This window comes from Leucopleurus acutus, assembly GCF_964270905.1.
Source record: "Leucopleurus acutus genome assembly, chromosome: 8".
NCBI lineage: Eukaryota > Metazoa > Chordata > Mammalia > Artiodactyla > Delphinidae > Leucopleurus > Leucopleurus acutus.
The window spans coordinates 21,049,609-21,070,797 of record NC_139151.1 but is presented as its reverse complement, the minus strand read 5'-3'; the positions used below and the strand labels follow the sequence as shown (position 1 = coordinate 21,070,797).

Here is a 21,189-nt window from a genome sequence, read left to right as displayed (position 1 = left end):
GGGCTTCCCTGGTGGCGCAGTGGTTAAGAATCTGCCTGCCAATGCAAGGGACATGGGTTCGAGCCCTGGTCCGAGAAGATCCCACATGCTGCGGAGCAGCTGAGCCCATGCACCACAGCTGCTGAGCTTGCACTCTAGAGCCTGCGAGCCACAACTACTGAAGCCCGCACACCTAGAGCCCGTGCTCCTCAACAAGAGAAGCCACTGCAGTGAAGTCTGGGCACTGCAATGAAGAGTGGCCCCCGCTGGCCACAACTAGAGAAGGCCCGTGCATGGCAACAAAGACCCAACACAGCCAAAAATAAATAAAAATAAAATAAATTAATTTTTAAAAATGGGTAGCTGCCTTGGAAAATAGTCAGACAGTACCTCAAAAGGCTAGATGGAAAGTTACCATATAATCCAGCAATTCCACTCCTAGATATATACTCAAGAGAAATGAAAACATGTCCACACAAAAACTAGTACATGAATGTTCATAGCAGCATTATTCATAATAGACAAAAAGTGGAAGTAACTCAAATGTCCATCAATTGATGAATGGGTAAATAAAAGGCAGTAGATCCATGTAAAGAAATATTATTTGGCAATAGAAAGGAGTGAAGTACTGATACATGCAACCATATGGCGGATACTTTAAAACATTCTGCTATGTGAAAGAAGCTAGTCACATAGGGCCACGTATTGTATGATTCCACTTATATGAAATGTCCAAAATAGGCAAATACATAGAGACAGAATGTAGACTAGAGGTTGCCTAGGGCTGAGGGGTGGGCATTGGAGGGTGATAACTAATGGGCATAAGTTAGCATCTTGGCTAATGAAATGTCCTAAAATTGACTTTGGTGATGGATGTACAACTCTGTGAATATAAATAAAACCATTAAATTGTACACTTTCAATGGGTAAATAGTATAGTAATGAATGATATCTCAATAAAGCTGTTAAAAAATTTGGTCAGGGGTAACCATCTCCAGGATTCCTTCTATGTCCAGAGTAGGTAATCCTCTTAAGGGTCCCCATAACAGACATTTTGAGTGGACATCGTAGAAACTTGAAATCTACGTCTTTTTACTTGCCTGTTCTTCTGCTCAATTTTTAATTGTGTTAGGGCAAGAAAGCATGTCTTATTTTTGTAGCCAGCACATGGTAGGCACTCAAATAATTCTTGAATGAATAGTCATTGTAAGGGACTTCCCTGGTGGCGCAGTGGTTAAGAATCTGCCGGCCAATGCAGGGGACACAGGTTCGAGCCCTGGTCCGGGAAGATCCCACATGCTGCGGAGCAGCTAAGCCCATGCGCCACAGTTACTGAGCCCGTGCTCTAGAGCCCACGAGCCACAACTGCTGAAGCCCACGCGCCTAGAGCCCATGCTCCGCAGCAAGAGAAGCCACTGCAATGAGAAGTCTGTGCACCGCAACGAAGAGTAGCCCCCGTTCGCCACAACTAGAGAAAGCCCATGCACAGCAATGAAGACCCAATGCAGTCAAAAAAATAAAAAGAAATTAATTAATTAAAATATATATACATCAAAAAAATAGTCATTGTAAATCTTCAAAGCAAAGATCAAATCCAGTGCAATATTCAAATAAAATGTGAGGTATTAAATAGAATAGGATTTTTCTAAGCATGAAAATATGTATCATTCCCAAACCATTAGGCAAAACATCCATTTGGTTTCTAAATGTTACATCTTATTGAAATTATATGTATGTACTCTACACACATTTCCCAGATTTCTTCTTTAAAAAAAGATAGTTTAAAAAAGGTAAAGCGCTTCTTAGCACAGTGCATACCTAATAGTAAGTGCTTAATAAATGTTAGCTCATATTAAAAAAACAATAAATGCTAATTAAAATTGCCTCAACAAACTTCTGGCATAATTCAGACATAGGGAATGAAGTAGAATTATGGAAGAGCTAGCTATAAAGCTAAAGAAAAATCCCTCAAATATGCTAGACTAGAAAAGTCCTATACTAATAGCAGTGAACAAATAGCTATAGCAAAGCATGTGATCTGGAAAAGAATAACAACAAAAAACTAGTCTAACTTGGGGATGGTAATAATAAACAAAAAAGGTGACCCTGCACATTCTGAACAAATTTGTCAAAAACATAAATATCATACTCTAATAGACAAAGTGTGATTCATTTAAGATCAAATCATTAAGATTATGTCTGCTTGAGAAATCTGGTAATTCACTAAAATGATTAAAGCTGACACATGGTTTCCAGGGCATTCTTCAGTTTTTTACACTACTTAATTCAGCCTCAATCAGTTAAGGTGTTTTTGCATACCAGTAACATAAAACCCTCATCAAAAAAGATTAAACAAAAACGAGATGTAATAAGACATTGTGAAGTAAGGAAGCTCTAAAGGTGACCAGTTAAGCAGTTCAATGACCCATCAAGGCCTCGGAGTCTTACCATCTTCTTGCTCAGCCATCATCAGTATATCATGGATGCTCCCTCATGATTTCCAGATGCCTACAGCAATCTGAGTATCACATTCTCATGCTCCAACATGCAGAGGAAGAAAAAAATCAATCTCTCTCTCTGTCTCTGTCTCTCTCTTTCTCGCTGTCTCTCTCCCTCTCCCTCTTCCCTCCCTCCCTGTCTCTTTTTTGGCAAGTCTTTTTAAAGGTAAAAAGCTTTTCAAGAAGCATCTATAGCGAATTTCCTTCCTGTCTCATTGATCATAATTGGGTTGTAGCCCTTTCAAGACTAATCCCTACAGAAGGAAGGGAATTTCCGTGATTGATTTAGACCAACTCTGGCTGGAGCTTGGGAGAAAGAATATGGTGGATACCTAAACCAATCTGGGGTGCTGTTGGCAAGACTGAAGGTGGTAAATAGGTTACTTAGGCAGCCAACAACGTCTGCTACACAGCCATAAAAATTGGCTCTAAGTTTAGAGAAATCTGACTTCTGGCTAGATCACAGCATTTCAGACTATTAGGAAGTTGTTTTTTAAGATAAAACATTTTGAACCTGTATAGATTTGCAATGTATATTGTCCTAGCTCCACACCCCTACAACATAAAAACTTTCGACAGTTGTTTCATGTGTCATATTTTAAAAGCATGGCCAATCCCCAAATTGTAGGTTTTGTGAAGGAAAGAGTCCTTGTGAGAAATCAGAAATCAGCTGGAAGAGGGTGCAGGAAAAATAAGAGTTGTCTCTAAACATTTATACCAGGGCTATTTTTCATTAATTGAATCAGAAGTTTGTCTAGACTCACAAAAGTGAAATAGAGGTGTTTTTGTAGAGCAGTATGTCTTTGTTTAAGCTAAATAATATGATCACTTATTGATCTGTTGTTATTCACTGTAATTCTTAAACCTTTTAAAGACAAATATCATATGATACCACTTATATGTGGAATCTAAAATATGACACACCAATAAATAAATAAATAATGAAAAGAGACTTTGCTGGTTGTCCAGTGGTTAAGACTCCATGCTTCCAATGCAGGGGGTGCAGGTTTGATCCCTGGTCGGGGAACTAAGATCCTACATGCCGCGTGGTGCGGCCAAAAAAAAAAAAACTAAACTAAAATATGACACAAATGAACAAACCTACGAAACAGAAACAGACACATAGACACAGAAAACAGACTTGTGGTTGCCTGTGGGTGGGGGATGGGGGAGGCAAGGATTGGGAGTTTGGGATTAGCAGATACAAACTACTGTATACAGGATGGATAAACAACAAGGTTCTACCATATAGCACAGGGAACTATATTCAATATCCTGTGATGAACCAAAATGGAAAAGAATATGAAAATATATATATACATGTGGATAACTGAGTCACTTTGCTGAAGAGCAGAAATTAACACAACATTGTATAATAAGTCAACTATACTTCAATAAAATTTAAAAAATAAAAAAAATAAGGGACTTCCCTGGTGGTCCAGTGGGTAAAAATCCACACTCCCAATGCAGGGGGCCAGTGTTCCGATTCCGGTTGGGGAACCAGATCCCACATGCATGCCACAACTAAGAGCCCACATGCTGCAACTAAAGACCCCACATGCCACAACTAAGACCCAGAGTGGCTTAAATAAATAAATATTTAAAAATAAATAAAAAACAAAAGTTAAACTTTTAAAATTGTGGGTCAATGGATTGTATATTCCCCAGTCTTAGTTTTAATAGGTGTTACTGGCTAATTAAGGGACTACACCTGAGAGGCTTGTTTGGCGATAATCACTTGTCCTATTGTGATAATCACCTGTCCACCTTGTGAATCAGCTGAAGGCAATGCTTATCAGTAGCAAAATGTCAAAGTTGAGGACACCATCTCCTCCCTGGTGACATGATTAATTTCAGAGACGCACTAGGGCCTTTTATGCATTGTCATCCAGACCTCATTCAGGTTTGTTATTGGAACTGAGGGCCAAAATCAAAGAGGGAGGAGAGGAACTAATATTCCTTGAACTCTGCTAAGGGCTTTACCTCCTTTTTCTCATTAATTTACTCCTTACAACTAGTGTACAAATCAGTACCCCATGTTATAAATGGAAGACCTAAAGACCATAAAGCTTAAGTGACTTGCTAAATTTATCCCATGAGTAAATGCTGGAAACAGTCATTCTGACTCTAATATTCCTGGAGTCCCCTAAATCATATGTGATGATTATTACAAAATATTCAAACACAAGACAGTTATCTGTTGCTGAATGATATTTATTAGCTTAATAATTTGGGCCTGCCCTTAGCATTAATAAGCTTCAGCACTAGTCACAAGATTTTCATTCACTGGTGGGGAAATTTTCTTGTTTTAAAAAATGCAGTTAGAGAAAGGGCATCTACTTCTTGGGGGCTGCAGTGACAGCAGGTTTCTCTTCACGGGTGATGGGAATGGTGCGCTCAGGGCCCGAGACCTGTTTCCTTGGTCCATTCACAGTGAGGATGCCATCAGATGACAGGGATGAAGTAATTGTGAGAGGGTCCACATCAGCTGGGATCCGGTACTTCCGGTGGAACTCCCGGGAGACGAAGCCATGTTCATCCTAATCCAAGAGAATAAGGAAAGAGGTAGAGAGATAAGAACAGGAAATAGCATCACTTGCCTAGAACTCAGACATCCTCCTTCCCCTTAGGTGTGGCCAAATGCATGGCAACATGAGAGAAAGCTAAATAGCTGTTCTGTTTGGGGCTAAGATGAAATTGCCTAGGTGGTCACTCCTACCAATGAGAGTCTGAGAAGTCTGAACAGCCAAAACTTCATAGCTCTCTAAACCCTCAGGCATGGACATGTTCAGGGGTATTTCCCAGAGGTTTAGATCAATGTTTTTTGGGCCTACACGATTTGGAATATCATCTGGCTTTGAAGATTTGAGTCCCTGAGGAAACCCAGAAATTGTCCTGACTCTTCAGGAATGTTCCAGAAGGTTCCAGACCAATAGACCTAATAATAACAACAACAACAATAAAGACTCCCTCCAGGGAGGCTCTGATCTAGAGTTGAATCATACAAGCAAAACTGAAACAGCTTGAGGACCTCACACTATACTGTTTGATGCACAAGTTTCTGAGGTGGGAATTCCCTGGCGGTCCAGTGGTAAGGACTCTGCACTTTCACTGCCTTTGGTAGGAAGCAAACTCATTGAAAAACTCTCCCAGAAAGTAATGAAAAGCTATTCCATTCTCTAGAATTTGGCTAAAGAATTCTGACCCTAACCTTTACACCTGCTGAATCTCAAGCATTTATCCAGACAGGCTCTCAACTGATTTCCACATGGGTCTAGGGTATTAGGAGGTGAGTAGAGCTCTGAAGCTTAGGCAAAGCAAGTAGTTCAGCATTAAGATGGGCTAACGAGAAATGAATTCCAAAACATCTGAAAGAAAAGTCTCAAATTCAAGGGCCTTCCGAGTGCATGCAGTTAATGTAATTATATAAAGCGATCAGATGTCTGACAACCACTACTCCTAAATCAGTGGTCTTCAACCTTGACTAACTGTACATTAGAATCCCTTAGGGAGCTTTGAAAAATCCTGATTTAACTGACCTGGGATATGCCTGAGCATTGCGATACTTTTTTTTTTTTTTTTTTTAGCTGTACGTGGGCCTCTCACTGTCGTGGCCTCTCCCGTTGTGGAGTACAGGCTCCGGACGCGCAGGCTCAGTGGCCGTGGCTCATGGGCCCAGCTGCTCCGCGGCATGTGGGATCCTCCCGGACCGGGGCACGAACCCGTGTCCCCTGCATTGGCAGGTGGACTCTCAACCACTGCGCCACCAGGGAAGCCCTGGGATTTTTTTTTTTTTTAATTCCCCTCGCAATTCTAATGTGCCCAAGGTTGAGAACCACTGGCTTAAACAGGAAGTTAACATCCCATCTATCCCATCTGAGGCAATCAAATCAAAACAAACAAAGATCACTTCTCTGGCCAAAACAACAACAACAATAACAACAACAGGTTTATCCCTGTTCTTGACTCTTATGGCGTAGGACTGGAATGCTTCCAGCCTCAGGGGCTGATGGCAGTCTCTGGCTTATAGTACGCGCTGGATGAATGAGCAGAAGAGAAAGTCAGCTACGTACCTGGCGCTCTTCATGTTTTCCATGCACCTCAATCACATCTCCCAGCACCTTGACCTTGAGTTCCTCTGGGGAGAAGTGTTTCACATCCAGGTTGACAGAGAATCTGTCCTTCTCCAGCCGCATCTGGAAATAGCAAGGTGGGGGAGGGGAAGACAAAAGATAGTAGGAATATGAACAACACTAGTACAGTCTCATTCTGCAGACTTGCTTTCTTTCCAGGTAGTTTATCCTCCTCGTTTTAGCTAAAAATCCCTTTTTGAATAAACATGACTCTCTAGTTCAGGGGTGCCACCACAGTGGTACCCAAGGCACACCATTTGGTCATCAGGCCAAACTTTATTTACAGGGACAGGGAAGAAGACAGACCACCCAGGGGACAAATCACAAGGATGGGTCTGGGCATGGCTTCTGCTGCTTCTCTGACCCAATGCCTGGCCTTGTCATTTGTCTGTGAGACAAAGGCCCCTTCTTCTTACTCAGGTCTCTGCCAAGTTTCCCACCCACTCAATCTGGAATGTTCTGCTAGCTCTGATTGTCCTTCCAAAGCCCTTGCCCACTTGGCTCCTGTTTACTCACTCTTGAATATTTTTAAACCAGAGTGTTATCTGTGACATCTTCTATCAATCTTATCTGTTTGCCCCATTCTCCTACCCTCTCAGGACAAGTGGAGGGGGGTCCCTAAACTTGACCTACCTTCTATCCTCATTAGGCTTGGACCCAGGCCAGTGCCCTGTCACAGCCCTGAGAAACCCAGAAAATCATAGAAGAGGGAATAGAAAGGAAGAAAATAGTGGCTGCTGTCTCCAGCTCCATGCAGCTGGAATGAAAAGCTCAGGATGAGGTAGGACTGCCTCCTGGCTCTGGAACTTGAGATGATAGCATTTGTCAGGAGTGTGAGGTATTAGAAGAGGTGAGCGAAGGCGTCTGAGCAAAGGCAACTCTTTCCCTGTAGATCATTATGAACTAAACCAGAAAGGGACATCCTACTTAGAAGATGGGACAGAGAATGATCTTCATAACACATGGAAAAAATGTAATAAATAAGGATACAGAGGTGCATCGAATACAAACAGGTGATTGGGGAAGAGAGGAACTAGGGACCTCATCTTTCTTCACTGCAGGACACACAAGAGCCTAAGACACTTGGGACCCTTAGACCTAGTCAGATGTAGGCCAGGAGGAAAAGGACAGTGGATGGAGACGCTTCCAGGAGGCTCCAGAATGAACTCACCTGTCCTGGCAGAGGGGAGACTTACCTCTGAGAGGCCAGTGTCAATCCAGCTGGGTGCCCGCAGAAATGAAGGCAGCCGAAGGTAGAAGGGGCTCAGGGAAGTAGAAGCTGGGAAGAGATCAGACTCCAACAGGTGCTCGCCAAAGAACTGGTCAAAGAGGCGGCTGGGAGAGTGAAAAGGAAAGAAGGGGCGGCGGATCCAGGGGTGGTGGATGGCGATGTCCATGGTGGCTAGGTGAGTGTGGGGACTCAGCTGGCTGGTCAGCTCCTTCAGCCGCAGCTACAGCCAGCCCCTTATATATGCAGTCTTCTGAAGCTTCTGGAATGGTGATGTCAGGGGTTTTATTATCCCAGCTCACTGCCCGTTCATGGAGACTTGTGATTGGGGATTTGGCAGTGTGACACATACCCAGTACTCACTGAGCTAAGAAAAGAGAAATACAAACACGTCTGAGTTGGCCAGTGACTTGTCCTGGTCTTGTTTTACTCGCTTTCTGTCCGCACCCCATGGCACCCCCCGCCCCCCTTCTCTGGAGCTGGGACTGAGGCAGGAATCCCAGGCGGGCGGGCAGTGGGCCCCTCCTCCTCCTCTGCAGCCTAGCATGCCAAGGGAATGCGGCCAGAGACTATCTTGGGCCTGGGCAGGAACTGGAATCTTCCTAGGCTGGGCCCCAGGATATTAACTCTTTGTTGGTCCCTGAAGGAGAGTAGTGATCACCAACATGTCAACGGCAGGTTTCCACGTGGTGCCCTGGGTCGCCCTGCGTTCAGAGAGGACCCTGACCTTAACCTAGGCAAGAAGGCCCTTCACCCCACCCCAGAGAAAGGGGAGAAAGTTGTTTGCGTCGTTCACTTTACAGGCCTGGCAGAACAGTAAATCCAGGGGAGCTTGATGAAGCAGAGCGCCGGATGCCTACCACTGAGGAGGGGAAGAGGGGCGTGGAAAACGTGCAAACTCTTTGGGAGGGTCTCAGCGTGGTCTCTCCGGGGCCTCCGGCACCAGCCTCCCCTCCCCAGCTCGCTCCGCAGCCAGGACCCCCAGCTGTCCTCCCCGGGGGGGGCCCCCGTGACAGCTGAAGAGTGTGCAGCGGAGGGGACGGGGGTCCAGGCGGCGCGGGTCACACACTCGACGCGGGCGCTGCCCGCCCCTCCCCCACCGGGCTCGGCACTATTTTGGGTGGTGTAGACCCCGCCCCCACCTCCAAGTGCGCTGGGGCTCTGCGGCAGCTGGAGGGGTGCTGCTGCGCCTGCTGGGGCCGCACCTCGAGCCGGGGCCGCCGGCGGGTCTGCAGCCATGTCGGGCCGCTCGGTGCCACATGCCCACCCGGCCACCGCCGAGTACGAGTTTGCCAACCCGAGCCGCCTGGGCGAGCAGCGCTTCGGGGAAGGTATGGCACGGACGCCACCCCCTTGCCTCCCACCCCCACCTGCTGAAATTCTGGGCTGAACTCCCAATGATACTGGCCTCCACCCCACTCTGGGCTTAACTGAACTCCTGGGGCGAGCCGTCTCCCACCCCAGACTCCCCCCTCATCCCCTCCGGGCAGGGCTCCCTTCCCTTCCTACCGACCTCGGTGCGGACTGCTGCCCGCTGTGCTCTGATACCTGCCCCTGCTCCCCTCGGGATGCCTCCCCTGCGAACCACCCAGACCCTGTCTGGTTTGCTCTTCTTCATCCCAACTCATTCCCTTTCTCAGTCTCCTCTCCCCAGCCGCCTCATTCCAGCCACTGGGACCCCTCCTTCCCCTTCCCTGCTTCTCCTGACTCCCCTCCAGCTCTCCCGAGGCCTCACCTCCTGATCTGCTCTCATGTCGCCCTCCTTCCCACCCCATCCTCCCTCATTCTAACTCTTGCCTTCTCTCTCTCTCTGCCCCTCAGGCCTCCTGCCAGAAGAGATCCTGACCCCCACCCTCTACCATGGCTACTATGTCCGGCCCCGGGCTGTCCAAGCTGGGGAGGGCAGCAGGGCAGGGGCCTCTGAGCTTCGGCTCAGTGAGGGCAAGTTCCAGGCGTTTCTGGATGTGAGCCACTTTACCCCCGATGAGGTAACCGTGAGGACTGTGGACAACCTACTGGAGGTGTCTGCCCGGCACCCCCAGCGCCTGGACCGCCATGGCTTCGTGTCCAGAGAGTTCTGCCGAACCTACGTCCTGCCTGCTGATGTTGACCCCTGGCGGGTCCGCGCTGCTCTCTCCCATGATGGCATCCTCAACCTGGAGGCGCCTCGGGGTGGCCGACATTTGGACACAGAGGTCAATGAGGTCTACATCTCCCTGCTCCCTGCACCTCCTGATCCAGAGGAAGAGGAGGAAGCCAGTGTTGAGCCCTGAGTGCCACAGAGCCAGCACCCTTTCTAGCTCCCGCGGTGATAGGACTAGCTGCTCACCACCCCAGAGGTAGCAGCATCCTTGGGGGAAGGGAAAAGTGCATGGTCACAATGTATGGTTTGGTCCCTTGGGACGTGTCATAGTGTTTTCATTTAGTTTTGGGTGGAGTTGAATAAACCCAAATCTCAGGGCCTTATTTGTGCTGCTCCCTATTCTGTGGCCTGGAGGATGGGATGGGCAGGGAGGGAGACAAAAAGGACAGCTAGACAAAAAGGTCCTCAGTTAGATGTACCCAATGTCATAGCACCCTGAGCTCACACTTGGATGCTGAGATCACACCTGGAAGCTGACACTGGCTCCAGATCAAATTCCTGGCCATAATTTTCTCACAATGCAACAAAAGAGAGAGTGATCCTGGGAGGGAAAAGGGATATGCCATCCAAACAGCCCAGAGGGCACTGTCTGAGCTGGTGATTAGAGACACAAAAACAAGGGTCTCCAGACTGTCTGGCCTGTTTTGGGTAGGGGTTGGGAAATCAGCTTTTGGCTGCAGAGTTGCCTAAAGCCCTGGTTTCCCATACTAAGGTCTGTCCACTGTAAATGGTCTCTGATTCTGAGGGATCGAGTATGCAGACACAGGGGCACAGACACAGAAGCCTCTGCCATTGTCACTAAATCACAAAGCCTCCCAACCCTCTGCCTATGAGAGAAAGCATTTGTTTCTAACCTTGAAACATCCCAAAGAGAGGAATTGCTGCATCACTCCACCCAATCCAAGTCTAAATGCAGGGGAGCTAGGGTTATTGGTATGGTGGTGATGGCCAGGGAAACTTCCTTTGGAAGTAGAGTCTTAATACTAGGGGTATGATGTATTCAGGAGAGCCTGGCGGGGGGGGGCTGACCTCTTAATTGCTCTCTGTAATCAAGAGAACATGCATGTGTATGCTTTGAGGAGTGTCCAGAAGACCTCCCTGCCCCCAAATATATCTTTTACTAGGTTGTGATGGATATCTGAAATTCTTCCATTAAAGTGGTTGATTCTTAACTTTTTTTATGGACAATAAAAGCAATAGATCCTCTTTCCAGAAAAACACACATGCTCTGAAATTTGGCATATAATTTGAATAGGTTCACACAGCTCTTGAGATCCATTCATATGCCCCTGTTAGGGAATCTGTGGACACCCAGGATAAGAACCCTCACTTGAAGAATACAATTCTTGGTTAAAGGATTGCCATCTATTAAAAATTAAAGCATGCCTTAGAGAAATAACTATTGATGTATTCTTTTGTTCACTCATTCAACAAATTAAACCCCAAGTAATATACTGTGGAGGTTATACATTGTAAATATAAATTTAAAACTATGCTCCTTTGTTGTCTACTCTCAGGCATCTTAACGTCTAGCTGAGAAGAAAAAGAATTGTAAAAGGATCCTATTCAGACTTCAACCAGAACAGCTTCACTTTGATCTGTTTCGTAGTTGGAATTTTTACCTGAGCTTCATTTAAAAGAAAGGGTTCCTTAGCTAGAAAAAAATTTGAAACCTCTGATTTTGTCCAAATCCCCATCCCATTCAAATACTTTGAAGATTATTAGCCAACTTCTGGGACATTTTCAGTGACCGAGGGCTTAGAACTTCATAAGGTAGCCCATTTCATTTTCTTTTTGGACACATCTGTTATAAATTCTTCCTTCCATTGATCCAAAATCTGCATTTCAGTAACTTCTGCCCATTGGTTCAGGTTATGTCCAGAAACTAAATGCAATCCTTCCTTCACTTGAGAGTCCCTTCAAATATTTAAAAGTAACCATCCTGTCCTCCAAAAGCTTCCCTTTCCCAACTAAACATGCCTAATTCTTTTAAACATATTTTATAGGACTTTCCATACCACTTATAACTCAGACAACTTTCTCTTCAATACACTGCCTCTTGACACTGTAACTTGAAATTCAACATGTAAACCTAAAATTATTATTCCAATCATGGACTGACTGGTACAGACTTCAGTGGAATAATCAATACCATTGTTTATCACTCTAGACTTCTATTAATGGTGCTTTGGGTATATCAGATTTTCTGGCCACCACAACACAGTGTTGGTTCCTTTGGAATTTCTGGTCATATAAAAATCTCACATGCTTTCCTTTAAATTTTTTCTTTAAATTAGAGAAAGTAGCTAGAAAGGGACCGAGATTGTGGAGGGCTTTGAGTGCCAAACTAAGAAGTTTGGGTAACAGGATGAAAAGAATACAGTTAATGGTAGAGTACAGAATGGATTGCCAGGGAGAAGCACGGCCATGAAATAAGAGGCTAGTGCAATGATCCATCACCAGACAATAAAGTAAGATGCTTTACCATCTAACAATTAGCTGAGAAAAAGAAGTAATAATAATAACAATAGCTAGGACTTACTGAGAGGGTCCCATGTGCCAGGCCCTGGACTAGAGTTTTATATACATTATCTCATTTAATCTTCACCACAATTCTACAAGGCTGTGACTCTTATTATCTCCATTTTTCATAAGGAAAGAAGATGGGGAGGAATGAAGCGTCCAGGGTACCCTCTGTGGAGTACAGGGCTGAGTGCTGGGTCCTGAACATCCATAAGGGACACACAAGTAACTGGGCATCTGAACAAGACACTAAAGAGGGGGTGGGAACACTGAAGACAAGCCATACAGGTTCCACAAATTCTCCTAGAGCCCCTATTTTCTACAGAGGAATTTGCTCAACTTCATCCTAGTTGCCAGTGAGTGTGGAATGAATCAGCTTCAGGTCATTGGAGGAGAAGCTGAGTTGAGGTTAAATGGAGATTCCGTAGTTCTGTACTGGGGATGGGGAAGTGAGTGGTTAAGAAGTGCTGAGACCATTCCAATCATAGAATCATATGATTTTTGACCAGAAAGGGGATTAAATAATGAGTTCAGCCCTCCATTTTTACAGTCCTCGAAAAAAGTGATTTGCCCACATTAATTCCAATAGCAAGGGAGAATACAAAAGGAATACATTTCCCTAAATTTTAGTTACCCAAAGAGTCCAGTATTCAATCCCAGATTCTGGACAAGGATAATAAGAGACTGACACCGATTACCTTGAAAGTGAAACTCAATTAGACCTGCTTACTGCTGGGGAAACATAGGTAAGACTCTTTATTATAGACGATACATTTCAATGACAGTGTGAAGTAGTAGAGAAACATTTCCTAAGGAAACCCAGAGCCCTTTTCTGTCTCAGGTTTCTTCTCGCTGAAGCTTGAAGCTCAAAAGTTAACGCTTCATCAAAGCAGCTCCAAATCCCGAAGGTGAGATTGCTCTCACCTGGAGCCCGTGTGTGTTCCTCTACCCTTTGGCTGGGAGCAGTCACCTGGGAATCTTTCCAGCAGGTGGCTTCCAAAGTCCAACCTGTTAGGTTGAAATCTGACCCTGACGGAGACTCCCTGGGAGCTGCTACTGAAAGCTGAACCGGGAACCAGGAAATGCACAAGCCCCTATCTATAGCAAAACAGCTGGGCTCCCTGGGAGACAGAGCACCATGGGAAACCGGCTCGGCTGCGGGGGAAGCTGGTGAGTAGGGGGAAGGGTCGGAGGGTAAGGTCTCTGTTGGTGGACATGAAGGTCCCAAGAATAAGAGAGAGCCTGCAGCTAGTGCTCTGCCAACTTCCCACTGTCACCTTCTCCACATGGCACCTCCTCCACGTGGCACCTCCAGGGGCAAACACCAGAGCAGCACCCCTTCTGTGCTCCCTCCTTTCAGGAAACCTCAAAAAACAGCCAAGCCAGCTGTCTGTCCAACGGCTAGGACAGGGCTGGAATGGTAAATTGACATTTTTTTCTCTTTGTCTTCTTCTGCCTCCTCTTTTCCTTTATTCTCTTCCTTTCTCCTCCAGATAATGGTAATAATTGTAGTATTTGGAACTTTATAATCTCATTTAATTTTCCCAACAATTCTGAGGGATGTGGTCTTACTCCTCCCATTTTACAGCTAAGAAGCTGAAATTCAGAGAAGTTAGCTAATTTGTCTGGGGTCACATGGCTAGTAAGCAAACAAACCAAGATTCCAACCCAAGTTTATCTGACTTCAAAGCCCATACTTATAATCATGCCATAATACTGCCTCCTGAATCAAGCAAATCAACTTTGGAGAAATGTTTATTTAAAAGGGTAGAAGTGGGCTTCCCTGGTGGTGCAGTGGTTGAGAGTCCGCCTGCCGATGCAGGGGACGCAGGTCCGTGCCCTGTTCCGGGAAGATCCCACATGCCGCGGCGCGGCTGGGCCCGTGAGCCATGGCCGCTGAGCCTGTGCGTCCGGAGCCTGTGCTCCGCAACGGGAGAGGCCACAACAGTGAGAGGCCCGCGTACCGCAAAAAAAAAAAAAAAAAAAAAGGGTAGAAGTAAAAATAATTAATAATAAAATAAAAAATAAAAGGGCAGAAATGAGAATATCCATACAATATTTGAATATAACTTTCACACTTGTTTGCTGTGTGACATTAGGCAAATTCTGTAACTTCTCTTTTTCCTCATGTGTAATATGTAGATAACACAACCTGTGTTGTTTAGATCACGAACTTGAAGAGCAGATTATATGTGAAAGCCTCACAATAAATGAATCATATTGTCTTTATTGTTCTTTCCCAGGATTGTCATCACTGTTGTTAAATAACAAAAATTCAACCAAGTAAATTTTAAAAATTTAATTGGCTTTATTGAACAGTTCATGAATGGGGCAGCATCTCATCTAGCAAGTAGAAAGGAGCTCCGAGGAGCTGTACAAAATGAAAGGCTTTTATAGGCAGAAGGGGGAAGGGATCAAGGGAAGAGCAGATGACCTCATCTTCCTTTGGGTGATGGAAAAGGTCTGTGTGGCAGATTATCTCATTGATGCTGACCAGAAAATTCCAAACTGACGTTTAAGACTACATTCCTGGGGAAGGTTGAAACTCCTGTTAGGCTAGGTATTAAGCCATGGTTTGGTGGTATGAGCTTAGCACAAGCAACACCATTTGAGGCCTGTTGTTTCTTTTCTTTTCTTTTTTTAATTTTTTGGCCACACTGCACTTGGCATGTGGGATCTTAGTTCCCCGACCAGGGATCGAACCCATGCCCTGTGCAGTGGAAGTGCAGAGTCCTAACCACTGGACTGCCAGGGAAGTCTCGGCCTGTTGTTTCTTTTTAACACTATAAACCCGTGGGCCTAGTTTTATCCTGTCCACTGCCTTCTTAGCTCTACCACTCCATGCCTGCATCTGTCTTGAGGGTGTCCTGTTTATGAATAAAGTATCATTATGTTTAGAGAGATAGGTGAGGTACATTGAAAAGCACATATAATTTGGAGTCAGTACATTGGATTCAAGTCCTGTTCCTACTACTCATTCATTTATTAAACAAATATTTTATTGAACACCTATATGCATCAGGCATAGTGATAGAGGCAGAAGATATAGCAATAATAGGAAATTTGGTTCTTGCCTTCTTGAGTAAGGTACCAAAGTTCTAGGGCATCTATAAAATGAGAACAGCACTTTTTTTTTTTTTTGTGATACGCGGACCTCTCACTGTTGTGGCCTCTCCCGTTGCGGAGCACAGGCTCCGGACGCACAGGCTCAGCGGCCATGGCTCACAGGCCCAGCGGCTCTGCGACATGTGGGATCTTCCCGGATCAGGGCACGAACCCGTGTCCCCCGCATTGGCAGGCGGACTCTCAACCACTGCACCACCAGGGAAGCCCGAGAACAGCACTTTTTAAACTCTGAGATGTCCTATAGACATGGGACATCTAGAAACATGAAAACTTCCAGAGAAGGGGGTGTAAAGCATCTTTCACTCACTTTCTTCCCAAGTCTTCATAGTTTTCATTTTTGGTTATTTCTTCCTCAGATGGTGGTAGTCATAGTAGTCAGCTTTGATTGACACTCATTATATGCCAGACACCTAGCTGAGTATTTTACATTTATTATTTTATTTAAATTTTACAATGATCCCATGAGTCTTAAGTTCTATTATTATCTTCATTTTATTAATAAGAAAATGGAAGGAATTCCTTGGCGGTCCAGTGGTTAGGACTCAATGCTTTCACTGCTGAGGGCCTGGGATCGATCCCTGGTCAGGGAACCAAGATTCCGCATGCCATGTGGCATGGCCAAAATTTTTTAAATAAATAAAATGAAAATGGAAGCCTAATGACGTAAAAAACTTGCTAAAGGTCATACAGCTAGTCTGACACCGTCAATCAGACTCTAGAGCCTGGCTAGAAACACTACACCAGATATTCTAACCAAAATATATTTTTTCCTCTTAAAATATTAGTAGGACTGGATAAATATTGTTCTTCTCTATTTCTCATTATCTCAATAAACTTCAGAAACTTAAAGACACTGTGACAATTGAGATTTTTATTAAAAAAATTTTTTTTCTGATTACAAAAGTAATACACATTCACTGTGTATTCGGAAAGCACCAAAGAGGAGAAAATAAGAAACAACCACAAATATAAGCACCCAGAGATGACAGGAACATTTTAGTGTATTTCCATGTAATCCTTTTTAAATGCCTATATACATAGTTTTTATCCCCAAACATATTACCTTTATATTATCTTAATAAAGAGGAAAATTTTCCATGCTATTAGGTGTTCTTCCAACATAACATCTTTCTTAAATTGGTGTATAATGTTCCATTGATTGGAGATGCCATTTAGTTAGTTAGTTCCCAATGTTGGACATTTAGGATATTTCCTATTTTTTGCAATTATAAATAATGCTACAATGAGCTTCCATATTTGCACCTGTCTGATTATTGCTTAGAACTGCTACATCGGAGGGTACACACATTGACGTTTAAGGCTTCTTATACTTATTGCCAATTGCATTCTAGAAAGACTGCACCAATTTTTATTCCTACTACCAATATAGGAGAGTGCCCATTTGGTTTCCTTAATTCTGGGCTAAAAATAAAATCCTATCACCCGCGAGTCTAACTGAATATTCCATTTGGGCCGTGTCCAGGCATTGTACAACATCCAACGTGGGAACAGGCTCTGTTCACTAAAATTGAGTCACCCAAGTCTACGTTATTTTAGAATTAATATTCTCTTTATCTGTTAAAGTAGAAGTAAGTAGGAAGACAGTAGTGACCAGGGGCAAGGAATTAGAGGCTGGGATTAGGCTATGACTAGGCAGTGGTAAAGGAAAGGAAGAGCTAAAGTGGAAGACGAGGAAGTAGAAAGACCCAGAAATAGTTTCAAAGCTTTTCTTCTGAACCACCTCTAGTGTTCAAATGGAGACTCAAACTATTCTCAGCTCAGCAAGCTGCAGTAAAACCAAAAATCAAACCAAAACACAAACCTCTGACAGATATGTGTGGAAAAATCCTGATTTTTCTATATTAGTAAAATGAACACGATTTAGAAGTCCCCACCCTCTTTCTTTTTAATTAGCAAAAGAAGGAAACTTCCTTGGGGAGACAGAGGTCAGATAAATAGGGTTGGCTCTGTTACAGTTGGAAATGTACTAGCAAGAAAAAGCATCCGGAGTAAGCCACAAACTATTCAGCCTATTTCCTCAGACAAGTGTTGTTTCTCTGGCCATCAAACAGTTGACAATCACGTAGACACACTGGCTCCATCGGGGACCCCAGGGGCTCAGAAATTAGTATAAGAGGTCTGTCCTGCAGGGAGGGCAATGTAGCTGAGTCACTCACCAAATTCAGAACTTCCTGTGCTATGGATGTTAAAGCTTGAACATCTCTCACTTTCTCTGTTAATTAAAAACAAGGACAAAAAAGCAGGGCGGGAGGTCACCTGTTAGGAAAGGGCTGTGCAGAGCTCTAATTAGTCAGCCCTTGTGGCAGTTTCTGTGACTCCCAGAATGAGAACCCCAGGTTGGCAGAGACCCTGAAGGAGAGACACCAGAGAAGAAGCAAGAGGGTCTCTGAATCCAGGAATATCCCATTATTTGGCCAGTTTCCCTTACCCTCTGCTGGGATTAGCCTGTTAGACAATCCCAGAATAGCCCTCAACCCAGCTACATACCTGGCATGTAGCGCCTGGTTGCCTGAGGCTGTATTTTGGGTTTGGTTATGTCAGTTGTACCACTCCACCTTCCAGAACCATCCCTTTGGGAGAGCTATGGTACCCTTGATAAATGCTTTGGGACTGGCTCAGGGTGAATCTTTGTTAGAGGGAGGTGAGGGAAGGTCATCCTACCAGAATGCTAAGGAGACCACAGAGCAAATGATGAAGGAGGGAAGATAGAGGCCAGGCTCTTACACATGAGTGATCTGTTTTTCCTTTCACAGGAGCTGCCCATCAACTTTCCAGAGGAAAAAGAAAATGGGTAATGGGTGTTGGGGGGGTGGAGTGGGGGATGCTAGGGGGAGTGCAAATTTGAGAAAAGAAGATAAGAGAACCAGTGTCTTTAGAAGGGGCATAGGGTGGGGGGCGGCTAAAGGAAGATAGTACACCAAAGAGAATCGTTAGGTTACTGTGTTCAAGACCAGCTCTGAAACTCTGAGTCTCGTCCTTTCCATTATCTCAGAGTGGCAAGGTTGGTTGCTCATTCCTTCATTCATCTAGCAAAAATTTATTCAACCCTTATATTGTATATGAAGCACTAGGCAGGATTCCAAGGAGGCAGAGAGGCACAAGAGGAAGGGCACATGGTCTCGGCCCTAGAGGAACTGAAAATCAAGTTTGAGAAAGAGATACACGTTAACAAGTAACCATAATACCACGTATTATACACGTTAACAAGTAACCATAATACCATGTATTGGTACTAGTGCTCCCAACAGCACCAGATTCATGCTGTGAGAGAAGGGGAGAAAACACCGATGTTGAAGGAATAATAGCAAGTTCACAAGTTGGAAGAGGAGCAGGGAGGAGAGGGTATTTTAGGTCGGGAAATTATCTCATGCAGAGAAAAGACAAGAGAAGAGAGTGACTTTATGGAAAGTGACCAAATGTTTGGTGTAGCTGAGCTCTTACCATATTGCCCTGTAATGGTCTGTTTACTTGTCTCCCCTAGTAGACTGCAAGCTCCCCTGCACAGGAGAAAACAGCCTACTCATCCTTCTATCCCCAGAATGTGGCACAGAGCCTGGCATACAGTGGGCTCTCAACATATGCCTGTTGAACTATGTTAGGGGCCAGTGAAAAAATAGGATGGAAGATATTACGGGCAGACTGTGAAAGGGCCAGATTGTATACTCTGCTAAGGAGTTTGAATGTGGGAATGGTAGAAGTAAGAGATGAGAGCAGAGGCAGGGAGATTAGTTAGAAGCCCACCATAATAATTTCACCGAGATTTGAAGAAGGCAATCTCAGTAGAGACAGGAAGAGAAAATGGATATAAGTCGGTGGATTTAAGTCGGATTTCTTCCTCTCAGGGAGCCAAGCAAGACGGACATTAAAGCAGCAGCAGCAACAGAATGGCACAAAGGTAATGACAACCTCCGTCCCTTCCAGGAGGCTGCTCAGACATAGGATCCCAGGACTCAGCTTTTCCATCCTGGGACAGAAACGTCTCAGTCATCTGTAGAAGTTTCTGGTTTTGCCCATCTTCCTCCATCCCCCAAAGCAGCAAAGCAAAGTGTCATTTAACAGACCCTGCATTGGAGGTGAGGGGCAAAACCAAGTCAAGAATCTCCCTTAATGCTGTCCATTCCTCTCAGGGCCATGACCCAACGGGACGTACGTATGAGCAGGTGTTAAAGCAGCCTGTGTCTCAGGAGATGAGTCAAGGCCTCAGGTCGGAGGAGAGCAGCTTACACTATGCAGACATTCAATTGTGCAGCCTAACCCAGACACGCTCTGCCCAGGAGGTGAAGCACCTACAGCTAGAAAATGCTACAGAATATGCGACGCTTTACTTCCCCCAGTCCACACCCCGCTATGACAGCAAGAACGGGACCCTAGTATGAGCCCTGGGGAGGATGGACCTGCTTGCATCATTTCATCACTATGGCTGTGGGGAGAATCTACTGCTTTGGGGGACTGGCTAGCAGCCCAGGGATGGCGGACACGTTTTAGAACTACAGAGCCCCTGGAATTGAGGGCCCCAGTCTTGCGCTCTCCCTAAGCCTATCTCTTATTTGCCACCATTAGCTTGGGGTTGTATTTGGGTTACCTGGGGGTGGATGGAGTTCTACAAAATGAGGGGGCTAGGCTGAGTGTGCGGGAAGGTAGGGTTTTGCCCCCTACCTTTGCTCCTGCTCTCTAGAAAGGTGCAGAGAGAACAGGTTACCCTTGAAGCATCTGCACTTGAGCTGATTTTGTTGGAGTTAATTTGATGGTATCCCTTCTACACACCTTAAACGCCAAAGCTGAAGAAGAAGAGGTGCTCTGGAAAGCATTCAGAGCTCTCGTACACAGCTTCTACGGCTGTCTTGGGCAATTTCCTCAGTGGCTGGGTCAAGGGTCCCAGACCTATACAAACAAATGAGGACGGGGCTGAGGCATGGAGCAAGCGTCTTCTGACCATCGATTACAAGGACGTCAAGTCACAGATGCTGACAGCACTGCGAGGCCCAGAAACTCCCTTTAGCTGGACTGTTTTCTCTCGCGGGTGCAGAGCCGTTAGGATCAATAAATCGCATAAGGAACATGCCTGGTGTGTTTTCTTGGGTGGAGGTCTGCGGGCTCTTCGAAGCACAGCGGGTCTCACTCAGCCTCAGGGTAGTAGGGAAGGCCAGCCACTTTCTGCCGCACTACCGGCTGCGGCCGGAGTAGAGCGCCGGAGGCAGTAGTTTGCACGGACTGGCGGCAGGTTCCCATCTACAAAAGGCAGAGCTCCCAGGGCGGGGTCGGGGCCGGCAGGAGGCGGGGTCCGGGCAGAGGGACAAGGTTCTCGCTAACAGGAGGCGGAGTCCGAGCCAGCGAGAGGCAGATCTAGACGGGCAGGGGGCGCGGTTCTGGCAGTCGGGAGGCGGGGTCCGGGCCGGCAAGGGACGGGGTGAAGGCCCGCAGAGGTTGTGCTCTGTGCCATTAGGAGGCGAGGCTGGACACGCAGGGGGCGGGGTCTGAGCAGGCATGGGGCGGAGCCCGGGTGGACCAGGGCTGGCTCCGGATGGCTGGAGGCGGGAC

General features: G+C 45.5%; 3 protein-coding genes across 4 annotated transcripts; 2 read left to right on the top strand and 1 right to left on the bottom strand.

Moving 5' to 3' along the window:
• Window positions 1–4,715: 4,715 nt before the first annotated feature.
• On the bottom strand, window positions 4,716–8,043 carry CRYAB (crystallin alpha B). The gene is made up of 3 exons (XM_082845687.1): window positions 7,807–8,043; window positions 6,551–6,673; window positions 4,716–5,017 (listed from the first exon to the last, which is right to left on the bottom strand). The coding sequence occupies exons 1-3, from the start codon at window positions 8,005–8,007 to the stop codon at window positions 4,814–4,816; spliced, it is 528 nt and encodes a 175-aa protein (XP_082701813.1). The 5' UTR covers window positions 8,008–8,043; the 3' UTR covers window positions 4,716–4,813.
• A 1,007-nt stretch (window positions 8,044–9,050) lies between these two features.
• Window positions 9,051–10,291, top strand: HSPB2 (heat shock protein family B (small) member 2). Its single transcript, XM_082844744.1, has 2 exons — window positions 9,051–9,169; window positions 9,660–10,291. The coding sequence occupies exons 1-2, from the start codon at window positions 9,076–9,078 to the stop codon at window positions 10,109–10,111; spliced, it is 546 nt and encodes a 181-aa protein (XP_082700870.1). The 5' UTR covers window positions 9,051–9,075; the 3' UTR covers window positions 10,112–10,291.
• A 3,269-nt stretch (window positions 10,292–13,560) lies between these two features.
• LOC309965270 (uncharacterized protein C11orf52) lies at window positions 13,561–20,680 on the top strand. 2 transcript variants are annotated; one of them, XM_082844673.1, is made up of 5 exons: window positions 13,561–13,674; window positions 13,865–13,924; window positions 18,405–18,442; window positions 19,494–19,546; window positions 19,779–20,680. In XM_082844673.1, the coding sequence occupies exons 1-5, from the start codon at window positions 13,643–13,645 to the stop codon at window positions 20,025–20,027; spliced, it is 432 nt and encodes a 143-aa protein (XP_082700799.1). In that variant the 5' UTR covers window positions 13,561–13,642; the 3' UTR covers window positions 20,028–20,680. The 2 variants fall into 2 exon arrangements, with proteins under 2 accessions (XP_082700799.1, XP_082700800.1); XM_082844674.1 differs by lacking the exon at window positions 13,865–13,924.
• Window positions 20,681–21,189: the final 509 nt, after the last annotated feature.